The sequence below is a fragment of the Poromitra crassiceps genome (genome assembly GCF_964638095.1).
Source record: "Poromitra crassiceps genome assembly, contig: HAP1_SCAFFOLD_1810, whole genome shotgun sequence".
NCBI classification, from domain to species: Eukaryota; Metazoa; Chordata; class Actinopteri; order Beryciformes; family Melamphaidae; genus Poromitra; species Poromitra crassiceps.
In genome coordinates this window covers 5,434-20,839 of record NW_028150606.1, presented here as the reverse complement: position 1 = coordinate 20,839, position 15,406 = coordinate 5,434, and the positions used below count along the sequence as shown (strand labels likewise).

General features: G+C 45.3%; 1 protein-coding gene across 1 annotated transcript; it reads right to left on the bottom strand.

Annotated features, from left to right (window-relative positions):
- Positions 1 to 288: 288 nt before the first annotated feature.
- On the bottom strand, positions 289 to 13,983 carry LOC310772045 (semaphorin-5A-like; the record flags this gene model as incomplete). Its single annotated transcript, XM_083664515.1, has 6 exons — positions 289 to 500; positions 1,312 to 1,356; positions 5,797 to 5,952; positions 7,335 to 7,505; positions 11,994 to 12,203; positions 13,980 to 13,983. Coding segments are annotated over 6 exons (798 nt in total), but the record flags the coding sequence as incomplete, so codon positions are not given.
- Between the last annotated feature and the right edge of the window lie 1,423 nt (positions 13,984 to 15,406).

Sequence of the window (15,406 nt, the reverse complement as noted above, 5' to 3'; positions counted from 1 at the left end):
TGACACACAGGACAGAGCAGAGTCACAGACTGAGACACACAGAGAGAAGACGTATGCACGGCTGTCTATAGATTACACGTTAGAGAGAGCGTCAAGAGGTGATATGCTACGGTGAGAGCCATGCAGTAAGAGACTGTTTCCCGGACGGAAAAGGGAAACCGTTGTTCATTGAACGACAGTGATTCATTGAACGACAGTGATTCATGACACACAAGACGATCTACTTCCCGACTCGCTCGAAAAAACGAAACGCCGCATACTGGACGTTTCCTTGAAACGGCCACAGACCTTGATGGCTTCCACCGAGTCGTATTTGTCCAGTTTGTTGATGTGGTTGGTGATGCTGGTGTTGAGCGGCGCGGCGGAGATGGGGTGGATGACGGTGGCGTCGTGCGACTGCTGCTGGTAGCGCTGGCAGTACGAGTAGACCAGGAGGGTGACCAGGCAGCCCAGGATGGAGCTGCTCAGGCCCACGGCGATCATGTGGAAGACGTTGAAATCTGTTGGGGAGGAGAGAGAGAGAGAGAGAGAGAGAGGGGGAGGAGAGCAATTAAGTGTGTGATGGACAAAGAGAGGAAGATGACATGCAGCAAGAGAAGCCTGAGAGAGGAGGTGAGAGAGAGAGGAGGTGAGACGTAATGATGAAGTCTATAAAAAGGTTTCTATTTTAGACTTTTGAAGAACATTCTCTTCTTGAATGGAGTGAAGTGGAAATGGCCACCCTGCTGCTGCTAAAGACAGTGTGACGAGGTCATTGTGTGCTATATAAGCATCTTTTTGATGTGTGAAATATTTCATAACTTATTTTGGAAAAGTGCTAAGATTGACTTATTATTTGAGAAGAATATCTGTCACTTATCCTTTATGTCTATGACTCTTCTTATTCTTTCTTTCTTTCTTTCTTTCTTTCTTTCTTTCTTTCTTTCTTTCTTTCTTTCTTTCTTTCTTTCTCTCCCTGTATATATTGTGTGTACAAGTGGACCCTGTGACAAAAGTTAGGAAAGTTTAAAACCAATTCTATCCAACAATTTGAAACCAGAATAATCCAAGCAGGTTAATTCTTCTTTTTATTTGTGTTCATCAAGTGTTCTTTTTCGTCTTTCTCTCTCTCTTTCTCACTCTCTATCACACACACACACACACACACACACACACACACACACACACACACACACACACACACACACACACACACACACACACACACACACACACACACACACACACACACACACACACACACACACACACACACACACACACACACACACACACACACACACACACACACACACACACACACACACTTACCCCCACAGCGTCTCTCCTCCTGACTGGAGCGTGCGATTGAGACTTCTGCAAAAAGAGAAGGAACACCAACAAGTAGCAAGAAATTAGGGATGGAAAAAAAAAACCCAAAAGAAACATACACATACGCTTCTGTTAAAGAAACATACACATACGCTTCTGTTAAAGAAACATACACATACGCTTCTGTTAAAGAAACATACACATACGCTTCTGTTAAAGAAACATACACATACGCTTCTGTTAAAGAAACATACACATACGCTTCTGTTAAAGAAACATACACATACGCTTCTGTTAAAGAAACATACACATACGCTTCTGTTAAAGAAACATACAAATACGCTTCTGTTAAAGAAACATACACATACGCTTCTGTTAAAGAAACATACACATACGCTTCTGTTAGCCGGACAAAAGAAACATACACATACGCTTCTGTTAAAGAAACATACACATACGCTTCTGTTAAAGAAACATACACATACGCTTCTGTTAAAGAAACATACACATACGCTTCTGTTAAAGAAACATACACATACGCTTCTGTTAGCCGGACAAAAGAAACATACACATACGCTTCTGTTAAAGAAACATACACATACGCTTCTGTTAAAGAAACATACACATACGCTTCTGTTAAAGAAACATACACATACGCTTCTGTTAAAGAAACATACACATACGCTTCTGTTAAAGAAACATACACATACGCTTCTGTTAAAGAAACATACACATACGCTTCTGTTAGCCGGACAAAAGAAACATACACATACGCTTCTGTTAAAGAAACATACACATACGCTTCTGTTAAAGAAACATACACATACGCTTCTGTTAAAGAAACATACACATACGCTTCTGTTAAAGAAACATACACATACGCTTCTGTTAAAGAAACATACACATACGCTTCTGTTAAAGAAACATACACATACGCTTCTGTTAGCCGGACAAAAGAAACATACACATACGCTTCTGTTAGCCGGACAAAAGAAACATACACATACGCTTCTGTTAGCCGGACAAAAGAAACATACACATACGCTTCTGTTAAAGAAACATACACATACGCTTCTGTTAGCCGGACAAAAGAAACATACACATACGCTTCTGTTAGCCAGACAAAAGAAACATACACATACGCTTCTGTTAGCCGGACAAAAGAAACATACACGTCACATACGGTTCTGTTAGCCGGACAAAAGAAACATACACATACGCTTCTGTTAGCCGGACAAAAGAAACATACACGTCACATACGGTTCTGTTAGCCGGACAAAAGAAACATACACATACGCTTCTGTTAGCCGGACAAAAGAAACATACAAATACGCTTCTGTTAAAGAAACATACACATACGCTTCTGTTAAAGAAACATACACATACGCTTCTGTTAGCCGGACAAATTGTAGCCTTGAAGGTGAGCGTGGCGATGAAGGCTGCACTCAATATGAAAGGGACGATCATAAAGCTGGAGAAGGTAATCACCACTGTGGCACCTCCAGTGGTTTATGAAAAGTATCAGCTCTCATTAGAGGAAGTGAAGTACGTAAGACGTTGCTAATGAACCTAAATGGACTACCTTTCCCATTAAAGGGGATGGATGATAGGGTCTAAAGGTAAACGAGTACTTCTATAAAGACGTGTGAAGGGTTTTCAGCAGTACTTTGCCACCCATTATATCTCTGCTAATTAAGAATATTACAGTACAATAATAATTCACGTTTCTGTTTCATTCAGATATTCACTCTGCGATTATTCACGATTCCTTGAGTTTAAAGGCGCACCCCCCACTCACATAACCTATTTTACCGTCGACGATTAAATCTACAATGTGACATTTTATAGCAGTCGCAGAGACTTCTGCATTTCCCAGTGATACAATGTGAATGACGTGGACATCCTTTGTTAGAGTGAGAACTAGAAGCTTCACTAATGAGCCCTGTGTAAGACAGATCAATGCTGTTGGGCTGTCTCCCATTACTGGCTGTCAATAAGCCAGATGCTTGTCTGGGCTGATATCAATACTAATGCTGTCTGTCGGCCATGTGTGCTGCACACAATAGTGCACATGCTCCAGGAGAATGTCACAGAGATACTCTGAGCCCCTTTCAGTCGATCACAAAAGTATTCGTGCGCTATCGCTCGAGATGTTGTTCATCGGAAGTGAACAATGCGAGTCAATGTGACTGAAAGCCGATTATTATCTGGGAAAAATCCCTTTAAAGCCCTTCTTTATAAAGCAGTAATTATGTTGCGTGATAGGTTAGAAGCTGTTTCACAGGTGCGTCATTCCCGACCCGCTCCGAGCGTTCTTAGCCTATTGACTCGCACTTGCATTGTGCAAAAAAACAAAAAGCTTCTCCAACATCTACGAGTAGAAGCGTTCTGAGCACGTGGCATCAGTGCGTAGGAGAAAACCGAAGGTCGAGCGATGAAGAAAGAACAGGCTCCCGCGCACACACTGACTGACTACTGGATTTGTTATCACAGCACCTTCATTAGAAACTCGTTTCGGGCACTGAGACCTTCATGTTTATCTTTGAACACGACTTGATGGAGGCCTCAGTAGCGAAATGTTCCTCATAAAGACACTCTAATAGCAGGGGGTACAGTGGAGCAGTGGTAAGCGCTGTCGCCTCACAGCTCGAAGGTCCTGGGTTCGATTCCCACCTGGGACGCTGTGAACGCTGAAGGAATGCGTGCCCATCCGCATGTCCTCGAGTGCCCACCGCCCAGGTGGGGTCGTCAAAAGGGCCCTTCTGTGTGGAGTTTGCATGTTTTCTCCGTGCCTCCCGGGGGTTTCCTTCATATAGGAACCCCCTTCACCAAAACATGCAATATCCTGGTTGCTGATGTGGTGCCTCCTCTGGTCGTTAAGGGCGCCTGTTCGGAGGGATGGGAACTCGTTGGAATAGCGTGATCCTCCCACGTGCTATGTCCTACCGGTGAAGCTTCCCCTGTCAGGTGAAAAGAAGGCTGGCTAACTGCCCATGTCTTGGAAAAAGCATGGAGCCAGTTTTCGGCTCTCCCCAGATCGGCAGAGGGTGGAGCAGCAACCAGGATAAATAAATTAAAATTAGCACTAATGGGGGATAAAAATTGGATAAAAAAATCGGGGGGAAAAAATAAATAAAAATAAAATAAAGACACTCTAATAGCAAAGTTCTGTAGACAGTGTGTGGGAACCATTTTCCTTCATTGCTTCCAACATCCGTAAGAGCTTTTATTGGACAGGCTGACATGGCTGCCAGCTCATAATGACTGGAACAGGGCAGCAGCGCCATGTAGTGAACCCCCATGTCGGCAATAATGTAACCGCACTCGAGCGTCCTTGACAAACACCCTGAACTCTGACCTCAGACAAGTTCCTTTGGGGGATCGATAAAGTTATTAAAGTCGCGTTCTTAAAAACTTCAATTATCGCTGTAGGCATGTGGTGGCTGCATGGTCCTGAAGATGTGCGTGTGCTCAAATTTGTGTGTTTGATTATGCATGAGATAAAGCGAAATATCCTGTGTGTGCTTGCGTTTACACATGGATGTCCATACTGTATGTGTGTGTGTGTGTGTGTGTGTGTGTGTGTGTGTGTGTTAGGGGTGTCAAAAATAATCGATTATAAGATGCATCGCGATGCGGACGTGCACGATTCTGCATCGATTCGCAAATGTCAAAAATCGATTATTAAAAAACAACAAAAAACAACAACAATTATAATCAAATAAAATATAATGGAAGTACATGCAGTTGTTTATTTTAATTATGGATCATAATACAATGCAATTCCAAATGCACTTTTATTTTAAAAGTAGCCACACAGGGAGAAAAAAGAAAGTGAGAAAAAATAAATCATGTATTGCGGAAAAAAGTGATGCATCGATTTAAGATGCATCGAGATGCATCGAGATGCATCGATAATCGTAATCAAATCGAATCGTAGCCCTCTGAATCGTAATCGAATCGAATCGTGAGGCCAGTGAAGATTCACAGCCCTAGTGTGTGTGTGTGTGTGTACGTGCATGTGCGCGATATTAGACCATCTAAAAAATATGGGCGGAGTCACCGTGATTGGTCACCCATTGGTTTTTGGACTCCCGTTTTGAAGGCTAGTGTGGCCGTCGCCATCTTGGGGTTCTTGCACAGCTTGCGTGAGACAGCAGGAGTCAGGAGACAAGCGGTTTCCCAGAGCCGCAGCTCTGCCTGCTATTGGTCAGGCGACCTGTCAATCACGCCCAAAACATTGTCTTTTCTAGAATAGAATAGAGTAGATATTTTACTCTAAACGGGGTGAGTTATATAGAAATTCACCCCCTGTACAGTTGTTATGAAAGCTGAAATTAGCTATATAGACCAAAACTGTGTTTTGAACCAGGCTGTAAACATGCTTAATCCTGTTGTAAAGACAAGAATTTTACAATGGGGACGAATTGGGAACGACTCCCTTTTGGAGCCAGCCTCAAGTGGCCATTCAAGCAACTACATCACCTGGTATAAAGTTGGAGTCTGGAGGGCAGGGCCTGGTTTCACTGCTGTTTCCTGAGCACTGGTTTCCAGTGGGGAAGAGGACATCGCAGTGACGCACACGCAACTGGGAGCCGGCCGAGTCACACTGGGACCAGTCCGACCAGCTGGACCAGCTCTCTGGAAACAGTAATGAGAGTGTATCACACAGCCTGCACAGTCTGTGTGTGTGTTAGCTCCTTTCACGACTGTGCTGTCACTAGCTACGCTGTACGCTCCTACAGTCCCTTATAAGATCGTTATGAGAGACACACCACTATTAAGTCTCAAGCATCGGTTCAGATAAAAACGCTCGTTGCAGAGAAATGTAGAACTTTCAAAGGTACTCACCGACACAGAAGACACAGTCTTGTTGTGATCTTATACGTTTTGAAAGCTTGGCGCTGCTAATAAATATTTGTAATATATTTCTAAAGAAACTCCTCAACTTTCGATTTCCCTCCAGCCATCAGAGCGCTCGCTATCGTCCCCTGCTGGTCGCTGGTCCCGTACACCGAGTCTTACACCCCATGTTTATTGTTGCAATAGCCCGAGCAGCAGGGGCCGATAGCGAGTGCTGTGATGGCTGGCCGCACCGGCACACACACAGAAGGAGACACGGCTGCCATCTTGCCATTACAAAAAAAAAAAAATTGACCGGCACATGCAGAGTTTCTTTAGAAATAATATTAAACATATTTATTAGTAGCACCGAGCTTTCAAAACCGACCATATTCACCTTATGTAGCCCCGCCCACTTGACCCATTGTGTCACGACTTCCTGTTCAAAACGCCGGCTGTTTTACCTGCTCAAACTAGTCTGACTCACCTGCTCAAACCTACTTTGACTCACACATGAGTCAGACAAGGTTTACAGTATGAGTCACAGGAAGTGTCAACACAATCAGATCTTCCGATTGTGTTTACACTTCCTGTTAGTCTCTCAAGCCAGACTGTCTCAGTCTCTTCTACATAAGGTGAATAAGATAGCAAGACCCTTCTGCGTCTGTGAGCACCATTGAAAATGATCTGCGTCAATTGTAAGACAAGCGTTTTTACCTGCACCGCTGCCCCAGCCTCTCATAATAACGATCGTATAAGGGACTGTGTAGGAGCATACAGCGTAGCTAGTGACAAGGGGCTTGTGTGTGTGAGAGAGTGAGAGAGAGTGAGAGAGAGAGAGAGAGTGAGAGAGAGTGAGAGAGGGGGGGATGCACTGCACTAACTACAGAGAAAATAAGCAATGAACCTGCAATAGAACTTACGGTAGGTAAGTTGGGCCCTGTGTGTGTGCATGTACCTGGACAGGGCTGTGTGTGTGTGTGTGTGTGTGTGTGTGTGTGTGTGTGTGCATGTGTGTGTGTGTGTGTGTGTGTGTGTGTGTGTGTGTGTGTATGTGTGTGTGTGTGTGTGTGTGTGTTTGTGTGTGTGTGTGTGTGTGTGTGTGTGTGTGTCTGTGTGTATGTGTGTGTGTGTGTGTGTGTGTGTGTGTGTGCGCGCGCACGCACGCATGCGTGTGGTACCTGGACAGGGCTGTGTGTTGCACAATGCCTCCTCAGTGTGCAGGCCCAGGCAGATGTCACCTCCATAGGCAGGTGGGGGGTTGCTGCAGGTCCTGGTCCTCATGTAGTGTCCCCCCCCACACGTCACTGAGCACTTGGACCACGAAGACCAGCACGACCAGCTGCCGTCCACTAAACACAGGCATGGCATACAAAAATACAACTCTTCAACCCCAATTGTGCCATAACGTTATGTTCATCCTCAGACTGCGCAATTGTATACAGTTATACTATTAAACCAGTGAGCTCAACTTTTTCACCCCCATACGTCATGTTAGATCAGCAAAATAAAAGCCTCTGAATCAAATTCAAGCTCTCAGAAAAATTTGCATGATGATAGTTATTATTATTATTTTGCTTCTGCATTCAGATAATATTCACTGGATTTAACGCTTCCATGTTGATTCAGGTCTCCAGGTCATTTGAAAAGACAATTTGATCTGAACTTTAAGTGATTGAAAGTCTTTCCAAGACATTTTATGAAACAGTGATGCGTGACAAGGAAATATGAAGTCATTTGAATGTGTGCGTGTGTGTGTGTGTGTGTGTGTGTGTGTGTGTGTGTGTGTGTCTGTGTGTGTGTGTGTGTGTGTGTGTGTGTGTGTGTGTGTGTGTGTGTATGTGTGTGTGCGTGTATGTGTGTGTGCGTGTGTGTGTGTGTGTGTGTGTGTGTGTGTGTGTGTGTGTGTGTGTGTGTGTGTGTGTGAGAGTGTGTGTGTGTCGGAGATGGCGCTTTGACAGTGTGTCTGACAGGAAGTGTGTTTCATCCTGCTGCCATAGCAACCAAACCAACTGACCCCCAACTCAACAACAGTCCCTCCTTTGATGCATGAAGGGAAATGAACCATCACAGCCCTGGTTGTTGTTGTCCCAAACCTTCATGCGGTCCCAAGGGACAGACATCACACAGTGGGACATGTGAAAACTCCTGATGCCAGTGCACACACCAGGAAGAACAGTGGATAGATGGAGAGAGAGAGAGAGAGAGAGAGAGAGAGTCGCGTTTCCATGCAAAATTTCAATTTGCGCATAAAAAAACGGAGTGGAAACGCTGCCTAATTCACAAAAACCTCCAAATATCACAAAAAAGTTTTCACGCTTGAGGGAGGTGGAAAAGTCGGATGTATCGATGAAAGGAAAATGCGAAACGTGCGGTGGAAACAGATTAAGCGATATTCCGTTGTCTCTCCATTCAAAAACCAGGCAGTTTGCCTTGATCACTGCAAAACATGACATGCCGTGTGTAGCCTCCACACAATAGGGCTACACACGGTAAATCATGGTAAATACGCAGCACAATACCCGCCGTGGTAAACAGAAGAAGACTGGGATATTAACTTTAAGGTGACTCACTTCTAGAATTGAACGAAATTGTATTCACTTACAATCTGCTCCGTGGATTATAACGTTATGCTTGCCGAGTCGCACCTGGTAATCCAGAAATGGCGTTATGGTAACTTTGGCTACTTGTAGATCATCAAGAAACTTTAAATGAATAACGTTAGATGTGTTTAACAGAGCTGTATATCGGGTCTAGCAGCTGATCAGCAGCTCAGACAGCCTCAAACACCAGGTGATTGACAGCTCTATAATTCGCATAATAGCAGCGGATGGAAACGCTCATTATTTCGCATTTTCTTTTGCCGACTTTCTGAAAATTCGATTAAAATTTGTGATACATTTGGATGGAAACCCAGAGAGAGAGAGAGATGGGGGGGGGGGGGGGGGGGGATGGAGATGCAATCTGTAGCCATGATGAGTCACACCAACAGAGTTAAGCATCCTTCGCCAAATCATCTGGATAAAAGCTCACTTCATTGTGGCAGAGAGAGAGAAATTCCCTTTTCAGCACCACTTGAAGATTGCTTTTAAAGACCCGAGGCCGGCTAGCAGGTAATTGAAGTTGCCGATGCTTTTTGTCATCTCAGTGTAATTTCTCTATCACAAAGTGACACATCAGTCGATTCCTGGGCCCTCGATGACGGATCGTCTCATCTCCGCCGCAGACTCCAGAAACACGCCGATTCATTTGTTTCAACAGCAGATGGATGGCAGGCATAACACCTTCCTTCTCCTTCACAGAGCACCAAGGCATTTAAAAAAAAAGAGAACTGGCTTAGCGACGAGGAGGATTAACATTGCTTTAGCGTGGCAAAAAATAACATCTCACTTTTCAGAGGGCTGCTAATTGAGGTTGCATTAGTATTCATCGCTGCTCCGGCTGGTGTTAAGTCGGTCCCTTCGGGGCGACGGGTGTCTGGAGTCGTTCATCTACACCAGGTAGTGTTTTTTTTATTACAGTCAACATCTCAGAAGAGGTGTAGGACACATTAGCATCGTGATGTAGTACAGCAGAATCAAAGTGGATTATTGGGCGGACAGAGCCCTCCTGTATCAAATCTAGCTATATCCAAAGTGTCTTCATCTCAGTGTGGAGCAGGTAACTACTGTATACAGGCAGAGCTCTCCTGTACAGAGCACATCTGACTATATCCAAAGTGTCTTCATGTCAGCGTGGAGCAGGTAACTACTGTATACAGGCAGAGCTCTCCTGTACAGAGCACATCTGACTATATCCAAAGTGCCTTCATCTCAGCGTGGAGCAGGTAACTACTGTATACAGGCAGAGCTCTCCTGTACAGAGCACATCTGACTATATCCAAAGTGTCTTCATGTCAGCGTGGAGCAGGTAACTACTGTATACAGGCAGAGCTCTCCTGTACAGAGCACATCTGACTATATCCAAAGTGCCTTCATCTCAGCGTGGAGCAGGTAACTACTGTATACAGGCAGAGCTCTCCTGTACAGAGCACATCTGACTATATCCAAAGTGTCTTCATGTCAGCGTGGAGCAGGTAACTACTGTATACAGGCAGAGCTCTCCTGTACAGAGCACATCTGACTATATCCAAAGTGTCTTCATCTCAGCGTGGAGCAGATGACGGCTTCCCCTATTAGGCACTCTGCTCAAGCTGTTGGGAGCTGAGTGGCACGCACTGTTCCATTGAATGAATTAACAGGCTGTAAAAATGCTATTGATGGCCGGTCACTCTGGTCTCTTGTCTCTGTTGCTAGCTCAGTTGTCTCTGTTGCTAGCTCAGTTGTCTCTGTTGCTAGCTCAGTTGTCTCTGTTGCTCAGTTGTCTCTGTTGCTAGCTCAGTTGTCTCTGTTGCTAGCTCAGTTGTCTCTGTTGCTAGCTCAGTTGTCTGTTGCTAGCTCAGTTGTCTCTGTTGCTAGCTCAGTTGTCTCTGTTGCTAACTCAGTTGTCTGTTGCTAGCTCAGTTGTCTCTGTTGCTAGCTCAGTTGTCTCTGTTGCTAGCTCAGTTGTCTCTGTTGCTAGCTCAGTTGTCTCTGTTGCTAGCTCAGTGTGTAGCAGCAGTTATGGAGACAGATCGTGGCTCTGCTGAATACGATGAACGCAAAGATCTGGGCTTTTAGCGAGACACCCAAAGCCCTTCTCCAGGGCGTTTGATTACTCGTCATCTGAGGCGTGTGTCGCCCTGGTTGTCTGCTTGGTGCCTGTGCTGGATAGCAGGTGTGCTGTATACCAAACTAAGCGCTGGATTTCCATTTAGACAGCACATTACATCCCTCGTCAGAGAGACTCTTCTTTTAATTAGAAAGCGTCCTCTTTGCCGTGGAGTGGAGAAAACGCATTGTCTCAGGGCTTTTCACAACAGAATAAGGCCTCCCATAGCTGGCAGCATAATTACCCGGCAATGTAATTACACACTGGCACCACAGGGATTCTCTCTCTGATTCCTGGTGTAAATTAGGCTCTTTGTCACACCGTTTTATCTGCAACTGATTCTTTTGTGGCTCTTGGTGATTTGTCCTTAGTAGGGTCTTTTTGTCCCCGCCATCGCTCCACTGCTTTATACACTACACATCCATGCCCTCGCTAAGAGCTGGGTGCTGTGTTTGTGAAAAAGAGCTGCAGAAACAATTGACTAGGTTTTCTTCTGTGTCAGCTACGACCAACAAATTGTCAAATTTGGAGAAGACGTTGCTATCTCTGTATCACTGAGAGCTCTGCCATAGATTATCAGCCCGTTCGTGGGGAAATGTTCAAATCGATATTGTCCCCAGTTTATTCTTTCACACAAATGATTCAAATTTGTGTGTATATAGAGAGGCAAAGTGACTGCCCACCTACTTCCTGCTTCAGCACTGTACCAGAGATTTTCATCCGCCATTTATTTTCCCACACACATTTCGTAAGATGCTTATACAAATTTGTTTTACTTGTTCAAACCAAACAGTTCAGCTATATTTAGAAACGGGAGAGACCGCATAACATTTCACTCTTGGACCAAAACGTAAAAAAATGCGGATTTAAAGAAAATATGTTTTCAATTAAGTTTTTTTTTAAGTTTTGGTCCGAGTGAAATGTTGTATGGTCTCCCCCGATTCTAAATATAGCTGAACCCTTTGGCTTGACGAAGCATTTTACGAAATGTCTATGGGAAGATAAATGGCGGATGAAAATCTCTGGTACAGTGCTGAAGCAGGAAGTAGGCAGTTACTTTGCCTCTCTATGCCTTGCATTGTGTGGGTATGCAGCTGTCGCTGGCATGTGACATGCTTGTGAATGGGTGCATGTGCGTGTGCATCCCTTACCTGGACAGGGGGTGACGTTGCACTCCTGGTACTCCTGCGCCGCCCCCAGGCAAGTCTGCCCTCCGTACCTGGGCTCCGGGTTGGTGCAGGTCCTCTTGCGGCTGCGGATCCCCCGGCTGCAGTCTCTGCTGCACTGGGACCAGGAGCTCCAGGCCGACCAGCCGCCGTTCACCGTGTGGCCCGAGATCCTCCCCAGGCGAAGCACCTCACCTGTGGGGTTCAGAGAGAGCGTGGATAAAGTTGGATCAGGCTGGAGCTTGGAGCTTAAAGTCGCCGTGAAATAGGGTACGTTTACTTCCTGGAAAACGTAAACGTATCTAGTGACCTCATGCTGCACTAGTAGGCATAAATCTACATTTATAACCAATTAAACCACCAGCTTTCGGAACAATCCCGCCCCTTCTGCACCACTCCCATCAAATTACTTTACCCTCACTGTGTTAAGTCCCACCCCCCAATTTCCTGTTTCAAAATGAAATGCATCAAATCAAGGGAGTAAAGAAGCCACTTTAAACACAAAAGTGCTGCATGTACAATATCAGTTTGAAACAATTATGTCATTGCTAAAATGCAATGGAGTGTACAATAGAAGCTGCCAATATCGTTGTTTACAGAAATCAAAATCATGTCAGATAGACAGATGGATAGATAGCATTTTCGAGGGGGACATCCGAAAAGTGCGACCAAATGTAATCCATCATTTAATTGATAATAACAGACCTCTGTCATTATGGAAAGATGGATTGAGTGGCGCTGGAACGTTCTCGCTCATCACATAACATCGCTTGACTTAATCTGTGCTCTCTCATCTGGAATGAGTCGAATGGAGGATTCCTAATGAAATATGAAACCCTAATTTCTATTAAACTATAATTACCGCATGCATTAATCAGCTCCGTGAATTGTGCCTTGTGGTGAGAGAGAGAGAGAGAGAGAGAGAGAGAGAGAGAGAGAGAGAGAGAGAGAGAGACAGAGAGAGCGAGTATGTGTGTGAGAGAGAGAGAGAGCTTCTGGGCTTTTTGAATGAAAAGAGTGAACCCATCTGTTTGACTGGATTATAATCACCTCCAATGAAATTATAGCCAGGATCCAAACACTCTGCTGATGATTCACTCATTGAACAAAGCAGGCTATTATCTACTTTCTCACACAATAATGGAATCCTTCATATTTTCCCCTCTGTATTGCTCTTGCTTTGTCTCAATCTCCTCTCTCTTGCTCGCTGATTCTCCTTCCATCGAAAGGAGCAAACTCAGTCCAATCCCCTTAGGAGGACAGGTGCAACGAATAATCTACGTAGTCGAACCAAAATCGATAACCAAATTAGTTACCAACTAATTGAATTGTCGATTCGTTGGTGATGAGTTGGTTTTTGACGCTGTGGAGCTGTATTAAACCATCATCTTTTGCGGAGCTGAAGCTGATTGAAGTATTGAGTGAGCCATCTCGCTTCCTTCCTCATCTCTTGAATTACATTTGCTCTTGATCAGAGCCGTGTATATAGAAGAGTCCCGTCATCTCCATTCACTCCAATGGACCAGTTTTTTTTACTCTCAAGAGTTCCAGGAAGGAAGGTTCTGGATTAAGCAGCACTGTCGAGTTGCAGCAAAATGGACAGTTTGTGTTGTCCTTTTTTCATCAAATTGTACATTAACAGCTTCATTTTAGCATTCAAAAGTAGCGCGAGACACCTTCCTGGCTGTTTATTGGCTAATGAGTCACACATTTTGGTCCTCCGCTGATGCCACTCTCTCTCTGGAGGACACTATTCTTGATCAATGAATGGTGTTGAACATACAGTAGCAAATAATAAGCTATTATTCATGATGCAGTTCACATTCCAACTGTGCCCTTGACTTTACAATCTTAAACGTCGTGTCATTGTCATCATGGAGATGTTTACGGAGAATGTGTCGTTGCCGAGTGCACACGTTTAAAGAACACAGGATAATTTAATCTCCTAAACTCCTGTCTGTATGTGTGTACCCATTACCAATGTGCTTTGCATTCAAATGAATTTGAACGATTTATGTATGTATGACATATTTTTGAATTAAGTATTCATCATTATTGTCTTCTTCTTCTTTTTTTTTGGGGGGGGGGGGGGGATTTGCCTTTATTTGTACAATACAGGCAGACAGGAAAGGTGGGGAGAGAGAGGGGATGACAAGGGACCACAGGACGGATTCGAACCCCGGGTCAGGACTAAGCCTTTGTGGTACGCGCTCTACCAGGTGAGCCACCACCGGGACGCCCCCATCGTTATTGTCTTTATAGTTAGTGCCTAAAACAACATAAAGGGGCAGTGGTGGCCCCACGGTTAGAGAAGCGAGCTTGTGACCGGAAGGTCGTCGGGTCTATCCCCGGGACCAGCAGGATAAATCTGGCTGTGGAAAGTGAAAAGGCAGTGCTTTCCCCTCCCTCATTACCACCACTGAGGTGCCCTTGAGCAAGGCCCTTAACCCCAACCACTCCAGTGGAGCTGCTCAGTGGCCAGCAGATCAGACTGTGGTTGTACTGGTCAGCTTCCAGGTATGAATGTGTGTGTGAATGTGAACAGGGCACTCCTGAAAAAGAGAGCATTGCTCTCAGTGAGACTCCCCCTGTATAAAGGTTACTTTGTGGCGTACCACAGCAGAGACAATGGGGAAAGACATTCACCTGATGGTAGGGGCCCCTTTAACAGGGGCGGGGGGTTCAGGTAGGTGGCACGATGGTTTGGGGAGTAGCCTACAAAGCAACATGTTAGCAGCCCACTTTTACCTGTATGATCGCAGTTGAAGTGTGAGAAAATAAATCCAGTCGGATACAACTTTGGTTTCGAGTCTTTCTCCCGCACTTCCACATTGGTGACCCTGGACGGTGCTCCGATTGAGCAACGTTATTGATTGAACGATGCCGAAAAAAAATAAGCCCAGGAAGGGATTCAGCCCTGGGCCTGACGTAAGCGGCGATGAGGACGTCTCCGACAGCCCGGGCAGAGGTGCCGGGTTGGCCGCTAATGTTGGCACGGGCTCCGTGAAACTTCCACCGTTCTGGCATGCCAGTCCGCGCTCGTGGTTTCGCCACATTGAGGCACAGTTTGGACTAAAGCGGATTGTGGATGACACCACAAGGTACTATTACGTGGTGGCCGCGTTGGACAATTCGGTAACCGGCCGAGTGTTGGAGCTGCTTGACGACCCCCCTCCCACTGGCAAGTACGAGGCCATTAAGGCTTTGCTGTTGAGAACATTTGAACTGTCAGAGGTGGAGAAGGCAGAGCGGATTCTGTCTCTGAATGGACTTGGCGACAGCAAGCCGTCTGAGTTAATGGATAAGATTTTGGCCATGCTGGGCTCGTCGGATCCGGCTTTCCTCCTCACGCATATATTCCTGCGGCAGCTGCCAAGCTCTGTGCGTGCTGTCCTGGC